The sequence below is a fragment of the Molossus molossus genome, unplaced genomic scaffold (assembly GCF_014108415.1).
Source record: "Molossus molossus isolate mMolMol1 unplaced genomic scaffold, mMolMol1.p scaffold_m16_p_20, whole genome shotgun sequence".
Classification (NCBI taxonomy): Eukaryota; Metazoa; Chordata; class Mammalia; order Chiroptera; family Molossidae; genus Molossus; species Molossus molossus.
Genome location: NW_023425356.1, coordinates 44566403 through 44586780, shown reverse-complemented (window position 1 = coordinate 44586780; position 20378 = coordinate 44566403). Strand labels below are relative to the sequence as shown.

The window sequence follows — 20378 nt, the reverse complement described above, 5'->3', positions numbered from 1 at the left end:
TCATTTTCGGTTGGATACGAGGCGCGTGAGAAGCCAACTGATCTCCCCCAGTCCCCAGCTGCTAAAGGAAGTCTGGTCCGTGTCTCTGCCCCGCGGAGGCCCCACTCCTTCCATTTGGGGGTGTGGGCTCCAGGGCCTGGGCCGCGCTCCCCGCCTCCTGGGGTCGCAGGCCCGACAGCGCCAGCGCGGCTCTGAGACTTGGGTAAACCGTGAAGGGGGCGCTCACGGGCCAGCCTGGGCTCGGGCTCGCAGGTCCGGCCCCGCCCGCTCCCCGGCCCACTGGCCAGCCGGCGGGGCGGGGCCAGGGGCGGGGCCGCGCGGCTCCTCCTACCGGACGGAGCAGGAGGGGCGGCGGCGCCAGCGCGCACCAACTCATCCGAAACTTGAGCGCAGTGGTGGGCGCAGCCGCGGAGGATGGCGTGGTGCAGCCGCTGCTCAGGGCCACCGCCGTCGCTGCTGCTGCTGCTGCTGCTGCCGCTGCTGGCGGTGCCCGGCGCCGGCGCAGCCCCGCGCTCGGCGCTCTACTCGCCGGCCGACCCGCTGACGCTGCTGCAGGCGGACGTGGTGCGCGGCTCTGTGCTGAACTCCCGCAGCGCTTGGGCCGTGGAGTTCTTCGCCTCCTGGTGCGGCCACTGCATCGCCTTCGCCCCGACGTGGAAGGCGCTGGCCAACGACGTCAAGGGTGAGAAGCGGGGGCAGGGGGGCAGGCCCGCGGCCCGCGCCCCCCGGCCCAGCACCTCCGCGCTCCTCTTCCTCTCTGCCGCTCCCACTCCCCCAGTTTCACATCCCTCCGCTCCGTTTTTGCGCTCTTCCCTGTCTGCCTCGCCCCTGGCCCCTGGCTCGCGCTTCCCTCCCCTCCTCGCGGCCTGGGCCCCCAGACCGGCTCTGCTTTCCTTTCCGGTCCCGTGCCGGCTTACTGCCCCCATCCCTGCGACGGGGCCTCCTTTGTTCCATCTCGCTGACACCTTTCTCTAGTCCAGCCGTGTGGCAGTCCTCTTGCTCAGGGACCGTCTTGTCGCCTTCCTGCCAGGTTCCCCAGCTGCTGTGGGGTCGGTGCCGGGGAGAACAGGAACTGACACCATTCTGCCCCCCACCCAGCTTTCCTGACTCCCAAGGCCAGTTGACCAGCTGGCCTGCAGATGCCCTTTCTCAGCTTTACCTTTGAGGCAGAGTTTTCCTGTCTCGGTTCCAGGCCTCTCCGACTTGTTGCCTCGGCTCCTTAGCTTCTGGACGTCCTTCTGTCTTCCCCTGGCCCACGCACCCTCGCAGGCCCTTCTGTTAAACCTCGTGGACCCAGAGACCTGACTGAAGGCAGCCTGTTAGTGTGTGTCTGGCCCTTGCTCCGCGTCCCCATGCACGGGCCCGACCACTCTAACCATATGGTTGTGATTCTAAGAGCCCTCTCAATTGCGAGACACGCCATTCGTTTACCAGCAGCCTGTTACAATGTTTGAACACTTAAGATTTGGAGCTGAGGAAATGCGGTAATAATAGTAATTGGTAATAATAGTAATTCATATTTACTGAGTGCTTACTGTGTGTCAGTTCCTAAGTGCGTGACATAAGTTGTTTCAGAGTTTCTGCAATTGAAAGACCCCTGTGGTGTCACACATCCTCCTAGGCCAGGTGGTGGGTATTTTGGGGGCAGGAGGGGCATGATGGTAGAGATTCGCTTCTAATTTGCTGCCTCTGAATGGAGCCACTTCCTGATTGTGTACTAGGGCCTAATGGGCTCCTGATCTGAAATGGTCACTAAATGAGAACTATGGGCAACTTAGGAAGTAGGTCTCTTCTTTGGGGAGAGAATTAGAACCTCTGCTGTGCCATCGGTATTGTTTTATAAACTCAACTGTTTGTGGTCGAGTAGATCATTTGTAGATGTTGGTTTTCAAACTCAGGCTACCTCTTCCCTTGAGTAGCTTGTACAGTGGTTATTACAGAAACCGTATGGTCCAGGAAAGTTATTTTTAAATGAAAGGAATAAACCATTTTACCTCCAATTTACATGTAGACACTTGTCTGCATGCCTCTCTGGTCCCATCACCTGAATCTGCCATTTCTCAGCAGCTCTTCACACTATTTCAGTGATGTCAACACATCTGATCAAGGCAGGAGGGAGGAAGAATGTTGACCGTGGAGCTGGAACACCTTAGGGGACATCAGGTGTTTAGGAGACTTTGTGGGCCTGAACATCATACAGATCCCAAGATCAGTTTCCACTTTGAGGCTATAAGAGGTCTTTAGTGGTCACAGATGGACTCAACCTAGAAAATTCTTACGTCTTTAGAGTGCTTAGCTTCCAGCTGACTCATTTGTTTGGCCTCTTGCAACCCAGGGTTTTACATTGAATTGCACAGCCAGGTACTAACCCAGCCTACTTCTTGATGAGGGTTTCCACTTCCAAAAGGGGTCTTAACCCAGGACAGCCCCTTTTTAAAAAAAGCAAAAGCAAAACATAGCCTTAGAAAGAAAAATGGGAGCATTGAAATCTGTAGAGGTGAGAGATTTAGGTGGAAAGTGGGGGTCTCCCATGAGCAGTGGGGGTGAGTCAACCCCCTAAGCAAGATCATGTCCTGGAGGGCACTGGCCAAACCTGCAGCGGTGAAGAATGCTCCCATTCCAATCCAAGGGGCTGATGCCCAGCTGAGAAGCCAGGTTGCTCTCCCATCCTCGTTCTGAGGTTCCTTGAGAAAGTTTGGTTGTGGGCCAGCAAAGGGCCACTATCACACCTCCCTGGGCCACGAGAGTGTGGCCCCGGCCCCTGCCAACGGCATGAGTGTCTTGGGTAAGAGCAGCAAGATTATGGAAGTTTGTGGGGAGAGAGAACTTTACAACCCTGCCCAGCTGGCCTCAGGCATTTCATCGGACTGGCTAGGGCTCATTTCTTAAGGGACTTGTGGGGTAGGTTCTCTGGGGCATTGGTTGCCATGGGGCAGAGCACTTGTTTCTAAGGACCTGGCTCACCTCTTTCTAGTCCAGAGCATCTCTTATTTGCCTCACCGTATGTTTGGGAAATCGACTGTGTTCATTTCAGACCTTCATTACTCTTCACCAGCTAATCAATCAGCAAATATTTGTTGAATGACCTCTGTGTGCAAAGCATTGTTTGCATTGCAGTTGTGGGAAAAGAGCTACACACGCAGGGAAATTGGCTCCAGGAAGAAACTGTTTGAAAAGAACCAAAAGCTGCTCAGTCATTTCTTTCTATTACAAAAAAAAAATGTTTTTAATACTCACCTACAGACATTTTTTAAAAAATTTTTATTTTAGAGGGAGAGGGAGAGAGAGAAACATCGATGATTGCCTCCTGTATGCACCCTGACTGGGGATCAAACCTGCAACCTGGATATGGGCTCTGACTGGGAATCGAACCCACAGCATTTCAGTGTACAAGACAACAACCAGCGGAGCTGCGGGTGCTCGGTCATTTCCTGTTGCGGGAATTCAGGGAAGGGGAAAGTCACAGGCGGCATCTGGTCACCAGAGGCTTTCATTCAAGCAGTTAAGTTTTACATACTTGCCTAATGCCAGGCACTTTGTTAAGGGCCTTTACAGGCCACTTATATATAATCTTTATGGGAAAATATTTGAGCAATAGATACTGTCTCTTTTTTTTTCCACGGAATTAACTTGCCCAGGATTACATAGATGCTGGAGGAAGTCCCTGAACCCAGCTCTTCATGGCTTTCAAGAGCCCGGGCAGGTGGAGAGGGGGTGGAGGAAGAAGGGAACGCCAGGTGGGATGCGGCCTGTGCAGAGCCACGGGGATGAGATTTGTAAGGCACCCATGTCTGAGTGATGGTGAGCAGTGTTGGTTTCCCTCCCTTTCTCTTCCAGGACACAGACCAGCCCTCCCCTTATACCCCTGCGATGCCTAGTGCAGAGCCTGGCACGGGGTAGGAGCCCACTAACACTCATGCAGGCCAGTGGCATGAGCCTCACTGGACTCATATGAATGTGAGTGACTGAGCCTTCTGCTGGTGCTGTGGTCCTCTTGACTCAGACCTGGGGTGTCAGCCAGGCGTGAGGGCTAGGGAAGGTATTTTCTTCATCCTGTGACCTCACTGCCCATGAGCCTGCAGCAAGGAGGAAGGGACAAGGTGGTGACCTCATAGTACTAGCTAACTCCCTGTGTCAGGACAATTTCCAGACACTGGTGGGTTCTAGTTCTGACCACTCAACCTGGTAGGCTCGTGGTGGGTCTGGCCTCTGCTTAACACCCCCAGGCCTCACGGCCGTTTTCCTTGCCAGGTGTTTGCCATGTAGCATCTGCATGGTTGTCAGAGCTGGAAGGGATGAGAGAATGTCCACCCCGGCCTTTGTTTGACCCAGGAGGAAACGGGCCTGGAGAGGGGACGTGTGCTGTCCCTGAGGCTCTGCCAGTGACAGCTATAAGCAAGTCTTGTGACTCTGGGTTCATTGTCCCTTCCCGGAATTGTGAGTTGGGGTGGGGATGCTGCCTGGGACTCCAGAGGTAGCCCATCACCCCCTTACCACAGGGTGTCCTCTCAGCCACCATCCCAAAGTCCACAGCGGTCCTGGACACACCTGCCTCCCCACCCGCCCCCTCTGCATTTGCTCGTTTACGGCTGCCGGTAGAGAAATTACTTTACAAGGCAGCAATTGCACCAGGACATTTTTTTCTCCCCTAGAGCAGGGCTGGACTGATACTGCCGATCTTGTGATGTTAGGCCGGCAGGTGCTGGTGCTCATGTCACCTGACACTTTAAAAAGCCTCTCTCCCCGGGTTCTGTTCCCGACAGCGCACACTCTGCTTTGCCCTGGAGTGCCCAGATAAGGCCCCTATTCCCGTTCTGTTACTAGAGTGATGAATAGTCAGGCCCACAGTGATTCGCGCAGACCAGATCTGTATGTCATTGTGGCTCATTAAGGTATTACATTGATATTCCTGAGAAACATTCCTCAGCCAGGACTCTCCCTCTGCCTCCCCCTGGGCCTGGGGCCACTGCGTAGAGATACAGGAGTCAGGCTTCAAGGGAAGGGGGCAGAGCCCGCCCAGGAGCCAAGGGGCTGGGCGCTCCAGGTATCGCCTTCCTTAGGACCAGCACCCACCCTCCCCGAGTCTCCTGGGAGGGAAGCCGACAGCAGCTCTCTGTTCTGTCCTGGGCCCTCTTGAGACCAGCAGAGGGGCTCACGTTCTGGGTTCAGGTCCCAGATTCACCACTGACTGGTTGTGTGCCTTGGGCACGCTTTTCGAATCTCTGTTTGCAGTTGAGGGAAGCAGGTCTCGAAATGAGCACCTTACTTTCCTTATAGGGTAGTTGGGAGCATTACACTCCATCAGTAAGGCACCGATGAGCCCCTGGGCATATAATATTATCCTCATCCAAGTAGGAGGTGTCTGTGACATTGACCGTGTGAGTTACGGAGAACGGTATGGATCCCGACCAAGCTGTTTCTACCGCTCTCTCTCTCCTGGAGGTTGTGATTGAGCGAACAGCAAAAACATGAAGGTAGTGAGCGTCCTGGTCCTGGCCAGGTGAGCATGGGAGCCTAGGACAGCTGGGAGGCCTCTCCGTCCCTGTCCTTGTTTGTGAAGCAGGGAATTGACGGCCACCTCCAGTGGGATCACCTGGAGTGTCCCCTGGCTGATCACTGAACGCCAGCTTTCTCTTCTCTCCCCTCCTGAGTCTTCGTGCCCCCGTGGGCAGCGGGCACTGGCTCTGGCCCGTGGGACGGTGACCGCGTTCTTGCAGAGGAGCACAGCGGGTGAGGCCTGCGGTCCTTGGTCGCCCTGCTGGGCCCTCACTGGTGGAAGGATGCAGAATCGCCTCTCCTCTGCCCTGTGTCTGACTGACTTGCTGCCTCTTTTGAAAACAGCTGGGCCTCTTCTGTGGGTCTCCGAACAAGGTGACCGGAGCATTAGATGCACAACCGAAGGGGCCAAGCCTCTTGTATGCCAGCTGGCCTAGGGGTGACCTGCGCTTCCTACCCTCCCCGGGCCTCTCTTGGGCAGGGGCTTGGGGAAATGACAGGGTAGGATGTGGCCAGCCTGTCTCTGATAAACACTTGTATCCCCCCCCCCCCCACCCCGACTGCCTCCCTCCAGGAGTCAGGAGTTCAGTGCCAAGGGGATTGCCAGCAAGAAAGGAAGGCAGGGGAGGGTTGAGGGTCCAGAAGGGAGAGGGTGTCGCTGTAGGCCAGCCTCAGCTGCTGTGAGTCTTTCCTTTGAGGGATGGATCAGGGGTTGTCTGGGTGGACTCCTGCCTCTTCCTGCCTGTCTTGTGGAAGTGAGGGTAACACTCCTTCCTTGCGTATAAAATGTTCTTGGTTGCTCCGATGCCTTCTGAAAGATTTTTCAGACATCGTAGGGAGCGGGTTCAGGGAGAGGTAAGAGGTCCTGGCATGATTCTCAGGGATGTTATTCAGACATTAGTGTTCTGTAATTAATGGGTGCTGGGCCCTCCACCCCCGCCCCACCTTGTACTCTAGATGAGAGGGGTAGGACCCCATGGGGGGCACTAGTGCCACCAGGCAGGCTTCCTCCTTCACTCATCTGCTCAGAAAGCCCAGGGGGCTCCAGGGTGCGGTGGCAGTCAGCCCCCACCCCCAGGCGAGGGCTCCCTCCGGCCCCAGCCCCTCCCAGCAGGGCCTGCGCTCAGCCGTCTGGTCTCCGCAGAGCCCCCAGCCGGCCGCCTCCCGAGTTGCTCGAAGTTCCCCGAAACTCGCCTGGCTGCCAGGGTTCCGCTCAGTTCCCGCCTCTCCTGCCAGGCCCATGCTTCGTCCCCAGGGCTGGTCTCCTGTGTCCAGACTCCTTTGGAGCTCTACCAGAGGGCGTGGCCCCAGCCACCTCACCCTCCCGTGGCTTCAGGTGTGTGTATCTTGCCTTCCAGCTGGAGCAGCCTCATAGTAACGTGGAACTTTGATGGGTGTTTAAGGGGCACCTTGACCTTGAATTGCAGCTCGGGAGGCCTGCTGGGTAGATGAGTTTGTTTTCTGGTTCCCAGGCCCTGGGCTGTGGCCCAGAACGGTGCCATTATTTCCTCTGCTGATAAGTTACGGAGGACTTGAGCCTGGGGCCTGATGCTGGGCAGCTGTTAATCTCCTAGACGCGGGCCTCTGCGCGTTTTCCCTGTGTTCCTCCACCCCACGTGCCTTCCCCTTCCTCCCAGGACTTCCTGCCTCCACTGCTGGCCGGGGCGCCGATCCCCGCGCCGTGTCCCACCCGCCCGCGCCGGGCCCAGGGCCAGTTCCGCCGCTGCAGACACTTTCACTGGGGGTCCCCAGGGAAATTCCAGACTTCCGGAGGATGTTCTCTGGCCTGGAACTGGCCTCTCCAGCGGGCAGCAGGGACAGGCAGAGTCGGACCTCTTCCCGGAAGGCCATCTCTGCCCCCCCAACACCCCCGCCAAGTGGCTGGGAACCCAGATGCCATTACAAGACAGCATTCTTGTGCTATTTAACTGTGTCCAAAGCACAATAAATACAGAATAGCCAGACTTTATCCGAGATCCTTTTCTGAGGAAGGGGAGACCTTTCTCATAAGAGCTTTGGGGATGGTGTGGTGGGGATTGGTGGGGGTATTGCGTGGGGGAAGGGGAGCAGGCAGGGGTGCCGGCCCATCTTTACGTGGGTGTTCCTGTCCTTTCAGATTGGAAGCCGGCGCTGAACCTCGCTGCCCTGGACTGTGCTGATGAGACCAACAGTGCAGTCTGCAGAGACTTCAACATCCCTGGCTTCCCAACTGTGAGGGTGCGTGATGAGGAGTGGGGAGTGGGCTGGGGCCGGGCGGAGCATCCCGCCAGCTGCTGCATGTCTGCCTGGCTCTGTGGGCTTCTCTGATGTCCCTGGTGTGTTTAAATCCCATCCCCGGAGGACTGTCCCTTTGCTCACTGAGACAGCGGTCATAGAGGCAGAAATGGATGTGTGTTGGGAGGCAGAAGAGAAAGAGGTTCACTCAGTCTGCTATTTAAATTCTCCACTTTATAAGGGAAGGGGGCCATGTGTAGGTGTGTTGGGGTGGACGATTTCAGCTGTGGAGACATCACCACCTGGGCTGGGGAGCTCCCCGCTCCAGGGGTCTCTCCCCAATTCCTCTCCCTCCTGACCGCCTAGCTCTGGAGGTCTGACCTAACCCTGTAAAACCAAGGTCCTGGCTCTGGCTCGTATGTGGCAGGATCAGACTCAGGTGGCCCAGTGGTCCCCCAGAAAAGGACCCCAGAGACACAGGCAAGCCTCCTCCTCCTCGGGCAAGTGCCTTGAACCCTAGTAGCTCAGAAGCGACTCGTAGCCTCACCTCACGGTCACGATGCCAAAGTGCCCCAGGTGGCAGGGATCCCCATCCCGTCACAGGAGGCTGGCGGCACACCCAGCACATGAGGGCTCTGTCACCGTCACTACAGCTCTCGCCCGCCAGCCTGCCCACCACAGGGCATGGACAGCTTCATTAGCGTCCGAGCGATGTCCACGGCTCTGTGGGAGGCCTGCAGGCCCAGCACAGCGCAGCTGTCCGGATCTACTCAGCACCCTCCCAGGCCTCAGGCCGAGCCTCCCGCCTGAGCCTCTGTCTCTCCAGCCCCCTCTGAATAATTGGCCGCCTCCAAAATGGCATCTAGAAGAGCAGTTGCTTCTTTTTTTTTTTTTTTATCATCCTCACCCGAGGACATTTTTCCATTTTTTGTTCAGATAGAGGGAGAGGAAGAGAGAGAGAGAGAAACATCGATGTGAAAGGGACACATCGAGTGGCTGCCACCCGCACAACCAACCAGGGCCGGGGACAAACTGCAACCGAGGTACGTGCCCTTAGCGGGAACCGAACCCGGGTCCCTCCGGATCGCAGGCCGATGCTCTAACCGCTGAGCCAAACTGGCCAGGGCAAGCAGTTGCTTCTACAGCCACTAATAATAATCACGAAATGCCTTTGAAAGCTGACAGGCCACGCGCTGCCCTGGAACACGCTCTCTCTGAGCTCAGGGCAGAACCAGTTCCAGGTGGAACCGTGAGCGGTGGCTCAGCCTACTCTCTCCGAGAATTCGTCCTGAGAGCCAGGCCCGGCTCCCACAGTGGCCAGCTCTGCCTCCTCGTGCCCGCTCCGTGCCTCACACCCAGGGAAGTGCTGCTGGGTCAGGAGTTCCCAGCCCGGCCCCTAGGGCCCCTTCCACCTGCTGTTACCACTCGGGCAGGGCTCAGGCCCCTGTCAGTCAGCCGAGGCCAGGCCGGTCCGGGAACAGCCCAGGGAGCACACAGCTCCGGCCTTCACTTAGAGGTGGCAGCAGAGAGACTAGAAATCACCCCTTTCAAGTTAAAAGACCTCCCTGGCAGGGCCATGCCCTACCCTTGGCCCCAAGATACAGAACTGAAAGTATTTAAAGTTATCCACAGGGAGAGGCCGGGGCCTCTGTCCCCTTTGCTGAGCCAGGGGCAGCGCCCTGAGTGGGAGCTGTGGACAAAGCACTGTGGCAGCAGGGAGCCCTTGTTCACAGGCTGTTTTCTCCCAGCGTTGGGGTCCAGCCACTGCCCAGCTGGGGCAGGGATTGGCACTGGTACCGTGGCCAGGTCAGGACCTCCTGTGGGGCTTTCTGTCTGCCTGGGAGAGGCTGGGGCTCAGTGGGTGTGGCGGAGGCGGCCAGGCAGTCGGGGTGTCTGGCAGCTCCTTGGTGCCTGCCCAGGTCACGCAGCACACGCAGCACCACAGCCCGAATACCTCGAGGGATTAATCATCTCCTTAACCGCCCAGCTCGCTGTGTCAGCCCCGGCCCTGACCTTCCCCTGCCTCCACACGGGCAGCGCCAGGTGGCCTGGCCAGTCGTCATCTGTCCATTTCCTAAGAGCCCCAGAAACGGTGGTGTAACCTCCCTGCCTCTTCCGAGCATCCTGCAGGCCAGTTTCGGCAAGGAGAGCACGTGGTGCCCTGTCTCAGGACCCAGCCTGGGTGCAGGGTGCAGGGTGCAGGTGGTCCAGCTCCTGGCGGGTCTCTGCTCTGAGGACCTAGGCAGACGCTTTCAGACATTGTGAGTGTGACCTGCAGTAAGGAGTCACATCGACAGTGACATCCAGAAGGTTTCTGTCATCACCAAAACAAATGTTTTGGAAAACAGTCCTCTTACTAAGTGCTATACACACTGATGTTCTTTATTTTTTAAAAATACTGTGACTCACTGAATTGATTTTACATCTGACTACTAGATCGCTTCTAGTGTTTGGAAAACCCTGCTCTGACAGGTTCCCGACCTGTGCAGATTCGGGCGGTGTGCCTGTGCGCCCTAGAAGGAGGCGCAGACCCCAGATGTCGGCCAGGCTGCTGGATGGCCAGATACAGCCCCGTTGCCCTGCCTGCTGCCCTCTGGGGCTGGAGCCTGTCCTCATCCCAGCCTTCTACAGTGAGGACACAGGTTGAATAGGGAAAGAGAGAGTTGCTGGTTATGGGGACAGGCCCACACAAGAGTCTGGCCACCCCCAGCGGCATATGTCATTGTCTCTGTCCTCTGCCTCCTGCCCTTTGCTACCCTGAGCAAACAGCGAGCTTCACCAGCCCAGCCTGTTCAGCAAACACCTGAGCAGGGCGGGCCGGCTGTGTCAGGACCCATCAGACTGGAGCTGGGACCCAGCTGGGAGAAAACAAAAGTGCAGGGAGGGACAGTTTGCAGCTCATGCTGGGCGGTGCTGGGGACCTGGAGGCTGGAACTTCAGGGGGGAAGGGCTTTGCCTTGGGCCACTGGGGTGCCCCTCAACCGGTAATGAATGTGGACTGGCCGCAGGCCTGGCTGGGATCGAGGTTATAGGGACCAGCAGCGTTGGGGTGGGAGAGGACGCAAGTCTCCCCTTTGGAAGATTCGGAGGAGACAGTTAGCGTGGGTTCAGATCTGGGCTCCGCTGCTTCCTGTATGCGACTTGGGAAATCCCTTAATACTCCTCAGCCACGGGCCTCAGTTTCCCTGTCAGTAAAAGTGGGGTGCTCATATCGACCTAATGGGATTGTTGCCCAGTATGAAACGAGGTCTCACACGTGAAGGTGCTGGGACACTGGTCTCACTCGGTGTTCACTGAATGTCGGTTGTCTGCCATCCCATTGCCCGGGGCTCGTGAGGGCTCCTCTGGCCATCATGTGGGTCCGGCACGGGAGGCAGTCTGTCTAGCAGCAGCTGTCGCGTGGATGTTTGCTGAGTGGATGTGTGCCCACTGTTATGGGAGAGGCCAGACATGTGAGAGGTGGCCCGGGCCCGGGAGAGGCCGGACAGGGGGTCCTGTGCACAGGGACCCAGGGCTCACCAGCTAGCTCACAGGCAGTGCGTGCCCCGGACGCAGTGAATGCCGGGCCTTTGCTGGCTCCCTGGCTCCGTCCCTCGAGTCCGGGAGAGGATTCACGTAGGAGGGAACTTCTGCTTGCGCTGAAGGGCAGAGGAGGTTTGGCTAGGAGAAAGGGGGAGTGGGCAGGGCGGAGGAGAGCCAGGGCCCTGGGCGCGGAGAAGACTGGTCTGGCCGGAGCACAGGCTTCAGTGCAGGGCTGCGGTCCTGCGGGGAGGGGGGCCCAGTAATGGCAGGTCCTTGCGTACAAGGCTGGGTGTGCGGGCCCCCGGGGGACACACAATCTGGGCCCTTACCTTCTGTGGCTCTTGCTAGAGGGTGAGATGTCAGGGAAGGGGACAGGACTCAGGAAGACGTCACCGGTGCCTCTCTGGGAAGAGGAAGCGAGCCCCTCACCGCCGTCCCTGCCCGGCCGCTGTCTCCTCCATTGACTGTCCACAGCGTGGGTGGGTGGGTAGGTGGCAGACCCTTGCGGGCTCACCGTAAGATCTTTGGAGACCGGATTATTTTTCTCAAAACTGGTTCTAAGAGCTTGGATTCTGTGCCCCTGGTGGCCACCACTGAAGTGTGCTTGCTGTCAGCCTTTTGGCCCCCAGAGGCACCGCGCCTGGTCAGGTTGGTAAAACTGCCTGACGCCGGCTGCTCTCCTGCCTTTGGGGAGACCCGGAGGTTTCCGGGGGCTCCAAGGCTGAGGAAGACGCAGTCCTGCGGAAAGTGCGGAAAGAAAGGGACGGGTGCGGACTGCCCGGGAGAAGAGAACACTCGCCGCTGGAGCCCTAATGGCCTGTTTCCTCCGCGTGGTGGTTCCCTCGGGGAGGGCGCACGCCTCCCACAGCTGACTTAATAGGAGGACAAAAATGTGCCCTGACCAGATTTTACTGTGATTTTACATGAGCCTCCGAGACGATCAAAGGGCAGAGATTCTGTTTAACTGAGCTGATGAGTTTGGAGTAGTCCCACGTCCCAGACACTGCCCGGCACCGTGGGCTGGAGGAGACGAACAAGCCGTAGACGGTCCTGCCTGCCCAGGCAGGGGGGCAGGCAGGTGCATGGCAAGGTTGGGGTGAAGTCCCTGGTAGCTGGAGTGTAGGGCATGGGAGGTCAGACCCCAGAAAGCCTCGCATGGAGTGAGCTTGGGCAGTACTCGCTGGCAGGAGGCGTGGGAGAGACCGGTCAGGCGGAAGGCACGGTCAGGGCAGAGTTGCCCTAGAGAAGTGAGCGGCGTGGCAGTGAGGGAGGCGGTTGGAAAGGGGAGCAGGTCGGCACTCCTGAGGGACTCCTTCAGCGCGCCCGGACCCGCTGGTCGGCCGGTCTGGAAGGGCACTGCCCAGAGGGCTGCTGTCACGAGTCAGGTCCACAGGACGTGTCGGCTAACTGCGGGAGGGGCTGGAGCGCCGCGCGGGGCGGGGTGGCCGCCAAGGGGACCGTCCCTGGGTGAGTGAGATAAGGAGCACGGGTGGAGGAACAGGTTGAGGGAAGTGACTCAGTCTGGAAAGGGGGTGTGGCCCTGGCACCGGTGTGGAGGGCACCAGGAAGAAACAGAAGTCCAGGACCAGCGAGGACCTGGGACAGAGGGGTCAGACTGCAGATCACGGGCAAAGAGGATGGCGCTGGCGAGGGAGACAGACAGGCGTGTTCCTTCACTCACTCTCGGGCACAGAGGGAGCCCCTCATGGAGGTGCCTCCCTGGGTTTCAAACGGGAGAGACTGCGGGCAGGACACGGCAGGGGCTGCGGGCTCGGGAAAGGGGTCCAGGGCGAGTCTGGGACAAGGGCGAGGAGAGGCTGTGAGGGTGGCCAAGGGCAGTGTCAGGCAGACAGGGAGGGTGGTGGCATGAAGGCAAAGAAGGAGAGAGTCAGGAAAATGTGGCCCAACAAACGGCAAACCTGGCCACGGGGGACGCAGCAGTGACCACAGACACCGCAGAGGGAGCCAGAAGGCCGTTGGGTTGGCCGGAGGGACGGCAGGCAGCCGAGTGGTGCCATGGCCCACGGGGTGGGCGGGGAGACAGGGAAGCGGGCGGGTGTGGCGGTGCCCGGGCACTGTGAGGACAGGAGACCGAGGAGGGCGACTCTGCTCGCGTTCCCCTTCCCTTCCGCTCCTCTCTGCAGAAGACAAAACGTTTGATTAGGAGGATTTGCATCTGTGTGTAGGCCTGGGGGAGAAGCTGGCAGAAAAGGGCGAAGAGGAAAGGGATGAATGGATAGGAAAAGGTTCCTAAAAAGCACGAGGTGTGGGAGCTCGAGCTCGGGCGGTGACATTGTTCTCGAGGTAGATGGGAGTTTCTGAGGACAGAAGGGAGGGCTGGGTGACAGCCAGAGGTAACTGAAGGAGGTGGGCCCTCCCTGGAGTCCCTCGTTCCCCTGGTCGCTCCTGCTGACCGGGCTCCCGTCCGATTCACACTGCCCGGGGCTGGGCCTGCAGGAGCTGCCCTATCTTTTCCTTTTTTTTTTTTTTGAGGTAATGTTGGCATATAATAGTGTGAAAGTTTCAGGTACCCAGCATTATCATTGAGGCTGCCTTTTGTTTTTGTGTTTTTGTTTCTGTTCAGATAGAGTGGGAGGGAGAGAGAGGAAGAGAGGGAGCGAGAGAGAAACATCGATGTGAGAGAGACACATTGACTGGTTGCCTCAGGGCCGGAGACAAACCACAACCGAGGGACATGCCCTTGACCTGAATTGAACCAGTGACTCACTGGGCCGCGGGCCGTCGCTCTAACCGCTGAGCCAAACCGGCCAGGGCGAGGCTGCCTTTTCATACCGGGGTAACCCGATGGGGATGAAGAGTTCCTGTGTTACTTCGCGGTCCCTGAGAAGTCCACCATAGCCACGGGAAGGCCACCGTGGCAGGCTTCCCGAGGTCAAGAGTGTTTCTGCCCGTGGAACGCGTCGGGGGCGGTCCGGTCTGCGCGTGTCAGGAGCATCCTCCGGGCGGGCGCTTGTGAGCAAACCGAACCACCCAGAGGTGCATTCATTATTTTGTTTCTGAGAAATAATGTCAGCCCATAAATGCCTTAACATGCTTTTCTATTTGATCTCATGTCACAATCCAAGACATCTGTGATTGTTTTTACAAGTATTAGGCTAACGTATGATTTTGTTAATTCCAAATGTGTTCAGTCACTGCGGAGAACTCCATTGTAGGTAAGTGTGTGTGGCATGTGTCAGTGGATGGTTTTCTCCCAAAGTGAAAGCTTACAGTAATGCCCTAAAAAGGGAGCAGAGTTGGGTCCAGGTGGGGTCCCAGGGAGCAGGAGAAGGGTGCAGGTGGGGAGGGATGGGCGGCTTCTCTGCATCTTTGGTCCTCAGGTGGGACGGGGCAGGTGGCCTCAGGATTTGACTTCTCTGCCTACAAATGTCTGGAGCAGACAGTACCAGGTGACCCGTGTTTCCTAGGGTTCAAGAGGTAGGAGCCAGGGGAGGGGATGATGATGATGAAGATGCTGTAGTTAACCTTTAGTGACCCCCTCATGGTATGTCCCGGGCACTGCGCCAAGCACTTTAGATGTGTTGTCATTGACTCCTCGCAGCAGTTCTTCAAGGTAGATGGTGTCGTCCTCGTTTTAAAGATGAAAAGGTTCAGAGAGGTTAATAATTGCCCAAGGTCACAGCCAGGGGTCTGCAGTCAGCCCCCAGCTCCGGACAAGGCCAACTGGCCACGCTGTGAGAATCAGAGGCCAAAGGTATTTACAAGTGGCCGAGGTTAGGGACCTCAGGGCAAGTCCCCTTCCCGGCCTGTGGGCTCTTCCCAGGCAGTGAGGCGGCCGCCAGGACAGCTGAGCTCTGTCCCTCCTGAGCCGGGAGCGCACAGGCAGGGCCCGCGGCGCGCTCTGCACGGGGCAGGAGCCCAGATGGGAGGAGCAGTCCTCTGTCCTCTCTGTCCTCTCACCCAGGGGGCCACACACCGGGCCTGGTGTCCTGTAAATGGGAAAAGGGCAAAGCTGTGAGTTCGGTTGGTCTGCCAAAATCGCCCTTCATGTCAGGGTTGGCGTCCAGAGCGGCAGGCCAGACAGTCCCCGGGGGAGCCCGCGTGGGCCCAGGTCTGAGGGACTCTTTCCTGGCCCCGAGGGAGCCGTCCCCTGGCAGAGCTCAGGGCTGAGTACAGAGAAGGCCAACCGGGCGGGGGACCGGATGTGGAGTGTCCGCTGAGCCGGGCTGGGAGTCCTCGTGGGCAGAGTCGGCAACCTCCAAGCCCCTTTTTCAAGATAAGGGACAAGGACAGCTGGCCTCAGGGGTGGCTGGCATTTCTTGGTGGGGGGGGAGCATATGAACTGACTTCTCTTGATTTTGTCAGATGGGTCTGCAAAGGGAAGGAGCGGTGTCATGTTCATTCACACAGTACACGCTGCCCCGCGGGACAGCCCCGTCGCTGTGTGGGCCGCCGCCTCCAGCCACCCTCTGCGCAGGGCTGGGGGAGGGGTTGGATGGGAGGACACAGGGAAAGGTGTCAGGTCCAGCTCCAGGAGCACACCCTCCTGACCTCACCGAGGTCCAGTCTGCCCGGAGCCACCGCTCGGTAGGCACCTGGCTGCCCCGTCACTGACGCGTCTGTTTGTTTCCAGTTCTTCAAGGCCTTTTCCAAGGATGGCCCAGGAGAGACGCTGTCAGGTGGGTGCCCCTTCTGCGGAGTTTCTGGGGGTGAAAGCGCAGCGAGACCTGCAGAGGGAGTGTCCCCCAAGGCTGAGTCTGTTCTCACTGCCCTTCCCTCCAGGGTCCTGGGGGGGTCACCACGTCCCCAAATCGCCCTTTGTGTCAGTTGGTGTCCAGAGGGGCAGGCCAGACAGCCCCTGGGGGAGCCCTTGTGGGCCCAGGCCTGAGGGAAGGGTCCCCTGGAGGAGCTCAGGCCTGAGGGACTCTGTCCTGGCCCCGGGGGAAGGGTCCCCTGGCGGAGCTCAGGCCTGAGGGAGTCCGTCCCGGCCCTGGGGGAAGGGTCCCCTGGAGGAGCTCAGGCCTGAGGGACTCTGTCCTGGCCCCGGGGGAAGGGTCCCCTGGCGGAGCTCAGGCCTGAGGGAGTCCGTCCTGGCCCCGGGGGAAGGGTCCCCTGGAGGAGCTCAGGCCTGAGGGAGTCTGTCCTGGCCCTGGGGGAAGGGTCCCCTGGCGGAGCTCAGGCCTGAGGGAGTCTGTCCTGGCCCCGGGGGAAGGGTCCCCTGGAGGAGCTCAGGCCTGAGGGAGTCTGTCCCGGCCCCGGGGGAAGGGTCCCCTGGCGGAGCTCAGGCCTGAGGGAGTCCGTCCTGGCCCCGGGGGAAGGGTCCCCTGGAGGAGCTCAGGCCTGAGGGACTCTGTCCTGGCCCTGGGGGAAGGGTCCCCTGGAGGAGCTCAGGCCTGAGGGAGTCCGTCCTGGCCCTGGGGGAAGGGTCCCCTGGCGGAGCTCAGGCCTGAGGGACTCTGTCCTGGCCCTGGGGGAAGGGTCCCCTGGCGGAGCTCAGGCTGTGAGTACGGAGGGGGCTGACCCTGCTGTTTCTCAGAACCAGCAGCCTGGGCCCTTCGTTTGTATGAGTGAAGCTGACAGGCACTGGGTCCCTTCTGCTGTCCTCACGCCCTCCCTGTGTCGTCCTCCTTTGTAGTGGCAGGAGCTGATGTGCAGACGCTGCGGGAGAGGCTCATTGACGCCCTGGAGACCCACAGTACCACGTGGCCCGCTGCCTGTCCCCCGCTGGAGCCCACCAGGTACTGGGGCCGAGCAGGCTTGCTGCAGTGTGGACCAGGGCCACAGGCCGAGCAGAGGGATGTGGGGAGAGCAGGGAAGCGGACCCAGGTTGGTTCTTCCTGCTGCCACCGGGGCAGACATCTCATTGGGCCAGAGGGCGCCCTGTTGCTGGAGGTCCTGCCCAGGCGCCCTGTCTTCCTCGGCCGACGGGCAGGTGCAAGGACCTATCCCGCAGGTGGGAAGGAAGGGGCAGGGGTTCTTCAGGTCATAACCTACTGCTGCTTCTCACACCTGTCCCAGGAACATCTGGGGGTGCAGCAGAATTTCACATGTTCTAACCCTGGGAGGGCGACTGGGAGAGTGGGCATGGGGAGGAAGAAGGGATCCGGGACCATTGAGAGGGAAAGGGGGTGAGGGCTGGGAAGAGGACAGCCCTGTCTCTGTAAAGTGGAGGTGGTCGTTTTTTCTGAGCAATGGCTGTGGCCGGGGGTGGGGGTGTGACTCTGCAGCGGGCCCACGCTTCAAGGATTGCCTCTTTTCTAAGAAAACGGGGTGCTGAAGTGCACCATGGGGGTGTGAGGACAGGAGAGAAGTGGGGAGCAGGAACAGGTACAGAAGTGTTTCCTGGGTCGTGGGGTTTCCTGGGACCGAAACCACGCCAAGACCATGTGCTGGGCCAGGGTCTCCACCAGGCCCTCTGGGGGATGGAGACTCAGGAGAAAGGGTGAGTCATGTGAGTGGATTCATAGGTACAGTTGTCGTCTCCATGTCTCCCCTCTATGGGAGAGTTAGGGCGAGACCCCATGCACCTCGGGCCCGTGCCGAAGCCCAGCCCAGTGACAGCACAGACGGGTGTGCCAGAGAGGGGGGGCCAGGCCTGTACCTCTTCATCCGCCGACTGGGCTACACCCCGGCCCCCACCTCTCTGGCATATCCGTTTGTGCTGGGTCACTGGGCTGGGCTCCAGCACAGCCCCGAGTTGTGCCTTCTGTTCACAGGTGACCACTGCCGTGTCACTGGCCCAGTAGAGGGAATGAGGTCATCAGGTTGGGGGTAAGAGGAAGAGATAGCCCCCCAGTGCCATGTCACCTGTGGGCCTCTTACACATGTAGTTGACGTTCTGCTTTTACGTGGAGTGAGGAGACACATCATTTTTGTATTATGCAGTTATTTTCTGTTCAAACTTTGAGTTATGAAAACAGTTGGTAGCTTTATTCTCTGATTTGGGGTGTAATAAAATTTGCCACCTTATTAATTTCCTCCTGTGCTCTGGGCCTCAGTTTCCTCATCTTAAAATGAGGAGATTGGATTAGATAGCATCTGTGGGCTCATGTAGCCAGGACTTTCTGCTTCTCCAGTTCCTTTCTTATGCCTACTCTAGGAGAGGAAAAATCAGGTCTCCCGGTTGGTAGTGACTTGCCACAGATCAAGGCTCGTATCTGGTGGGGACTAATTGCCAGTCTCTTAGGGACCAACAGAATCCATATTCACTGAGCCTGGGCCTTACCCAAAACATAGACAGCTGGTCTCCCAGCGTCTCTTCCCAGTCGTCCTCCCTACTCACTCTGACTGTGAACGAGACAGGGTAGCAAAGCACACCCACCAGGTGGGTGAGATGAATAACCAGGGTTAGGTAGGTGCACTGTCCTTTGAGACGAGGGGTTTGGTTTACTCCCCCTAGAGGGCAGGCTGGGGGTGACGTCCATGAAGCCTTGAGCAGAGGAGGTTCGTGTAGCTGCACTGGTAGCAGGGTGTCAGCTGGTGTCACCAGAGCTTTTGCTTCGTTCCTACCGGCTGTGGAGTGACTGCCAGCCTTGTCTCTTGCAGGCTGGAGGAGATTAATGGGTTCTTTGCAAGAAACGATAAAGAAGAGTACCTGGCCTTGATCTTTGAAAAGGAAGGCTCCTACTTGGGTAGAGAGGTGAGCTGCCCTCAGGGTCCTTGTAACTCCTGGGTAGCCCTTGGGAGGGAGCCCACTGAGTTCAGGAGCAGGCACGTTCCTACAAATTCCTGGGTCTCCGTCCTGTGCACTTCTGAGCCCAGCACTGGCCTGACCCCTGCTGGGAGAAACGGTAAGTGCAGGAGCTGGGTCTTTCTGTTATAAAACCTTTGTATGTTTTTTCCAAATTGAAGTGTAATTGACATACATTATATTAGTTTCAGGCATACAACCGAATGTTTTGACATTTGGGTACATTTTGAAATAATCACCATAATAAGTGTAGTTCCCATGTGTCACCACACAAAGTGAATACACTGTCACTGAATATGCTGTAGGTTACAGGTCTTGCGTCTGTTTTTATCTCCTCGTCGAAACCAAATTTGATAAGACCTGCTGTTCATTGAGCATTGGATCAGATTGCTGGCCACAGAGTTGCCGACGTTCACGACTAACAGAGACGATCATAGGACGTGTGGAAGATCACACAGCCAGTGTCTGCAGAGCGGGGCTTTGAACCCGCTCTGTCTGCCTCCAGAGCCCGTGTCGTCTCCACGTTGGGCCTCCTCAGCGTGTGTGCCGTGGGAGGTCCAGGCCCCTGGCCCGAGGCAGAGAGCTGTCCTCTCCGCCGCTGGCTCATGGACCTCTCCAGGCCGCTGTGGGTTCTCCCAGAGCAAAGGTGGGGCGGGCCAGTGCCTGGGAGAAGGGCCAGGGCAGCCCAGGGGGACAGAGGGACGTGAGAGGACGAAATGCAAGACCACCGTTGGCTTTTAGTGGCTTTCCTCCTGCGACTCATCAGCACAGTCGAGGGCACTGCACTGAGGGGACGCGCAGGGAGGTGGGGAGAACACCGGAGCTTTGCTGAGACATGCCTGACCCTCCCGGGGGTCCGGTTTAGGCCTGGGGTCATGCCTGTCACGTCGAAGCGATGGATAAATGTTCACTGGAATCAGCTCTTCTCCCTCTCCCCCACGTCTGTGGAACCAGGGACAGGGGCCCCTGTGGACTGTGTCCATGCAGAGGCTCGTGGGGGTGATTATCGGTTTGAGAGGCAGGAGGCACAGTGGCCAGGGGCCCAGGCTCTGCAGCCAGATCGAACTGGGATCTATACAGCCGCACAGGTGCCTGCTGGCTGTGTGACCCAGAGACACGGTTTCACCGCTAAGCCTCTGTTTCTTCATCTACAATAGTTTTATTTTTTTAAATGAATAGTTATGTACCTACTGTTTGCTAGTCACTGGTATGAGTACTTTTATAAAATGAACCCATTCAGTCCTCTGAAGTTGGTATTTTTGTTATTATAATTCTGCAAGTAAGGAAATTGAGTCAGGGAGAGGTTCAGGCTGGAGGACCAGGATTCAGCCAGGCAGCCCTAGTGACCTGCACCTCCTCGCCTGGGCTCCTGAGGGTAGTTCTGAAGATTAAATGAAGCAATCTATGTACAGTACATAGTACATACTAACTAAATGTTAGCTAACCTTTTTCCCCTTCCTAGTTCTTTCTAAAAATAAAATCATCATGACTGACT

At 58.1% G+C, this 20378-nt stretch overlaps 1 protein-coding gene across 1 annotated transcript in view; it reads left to right on the top strand.

The window, feature by feature from the left end:
• The first annotated feature begins 414 nt into the window (after nt 1-414).
• Nucleotides 415-20378, top strand: part of QSOX1 (quiescin sulfhydryl oxidase 1) — a 37956-nt gene continuing 17992 nt past the window's right edge. The window contains exons 1-5 of the mRNA XM_036271997.1: nt 415-682; nt 7613-7713; nt 15827-15872; nt 16829-16931; nt 18739-18832. Coding sequence (XP_036127890.1) covers nt 415-682; nt 7613-7713; nt 15827-15872; nt 16829-16931; nt 18739-18832 — 612 coding nt within the window. The remainder of the gene's footprint in view (nt 683-7612; nt 7714-15826; nt 15873-16828; nt 16932-18738; nt 18833-20378) is intronic.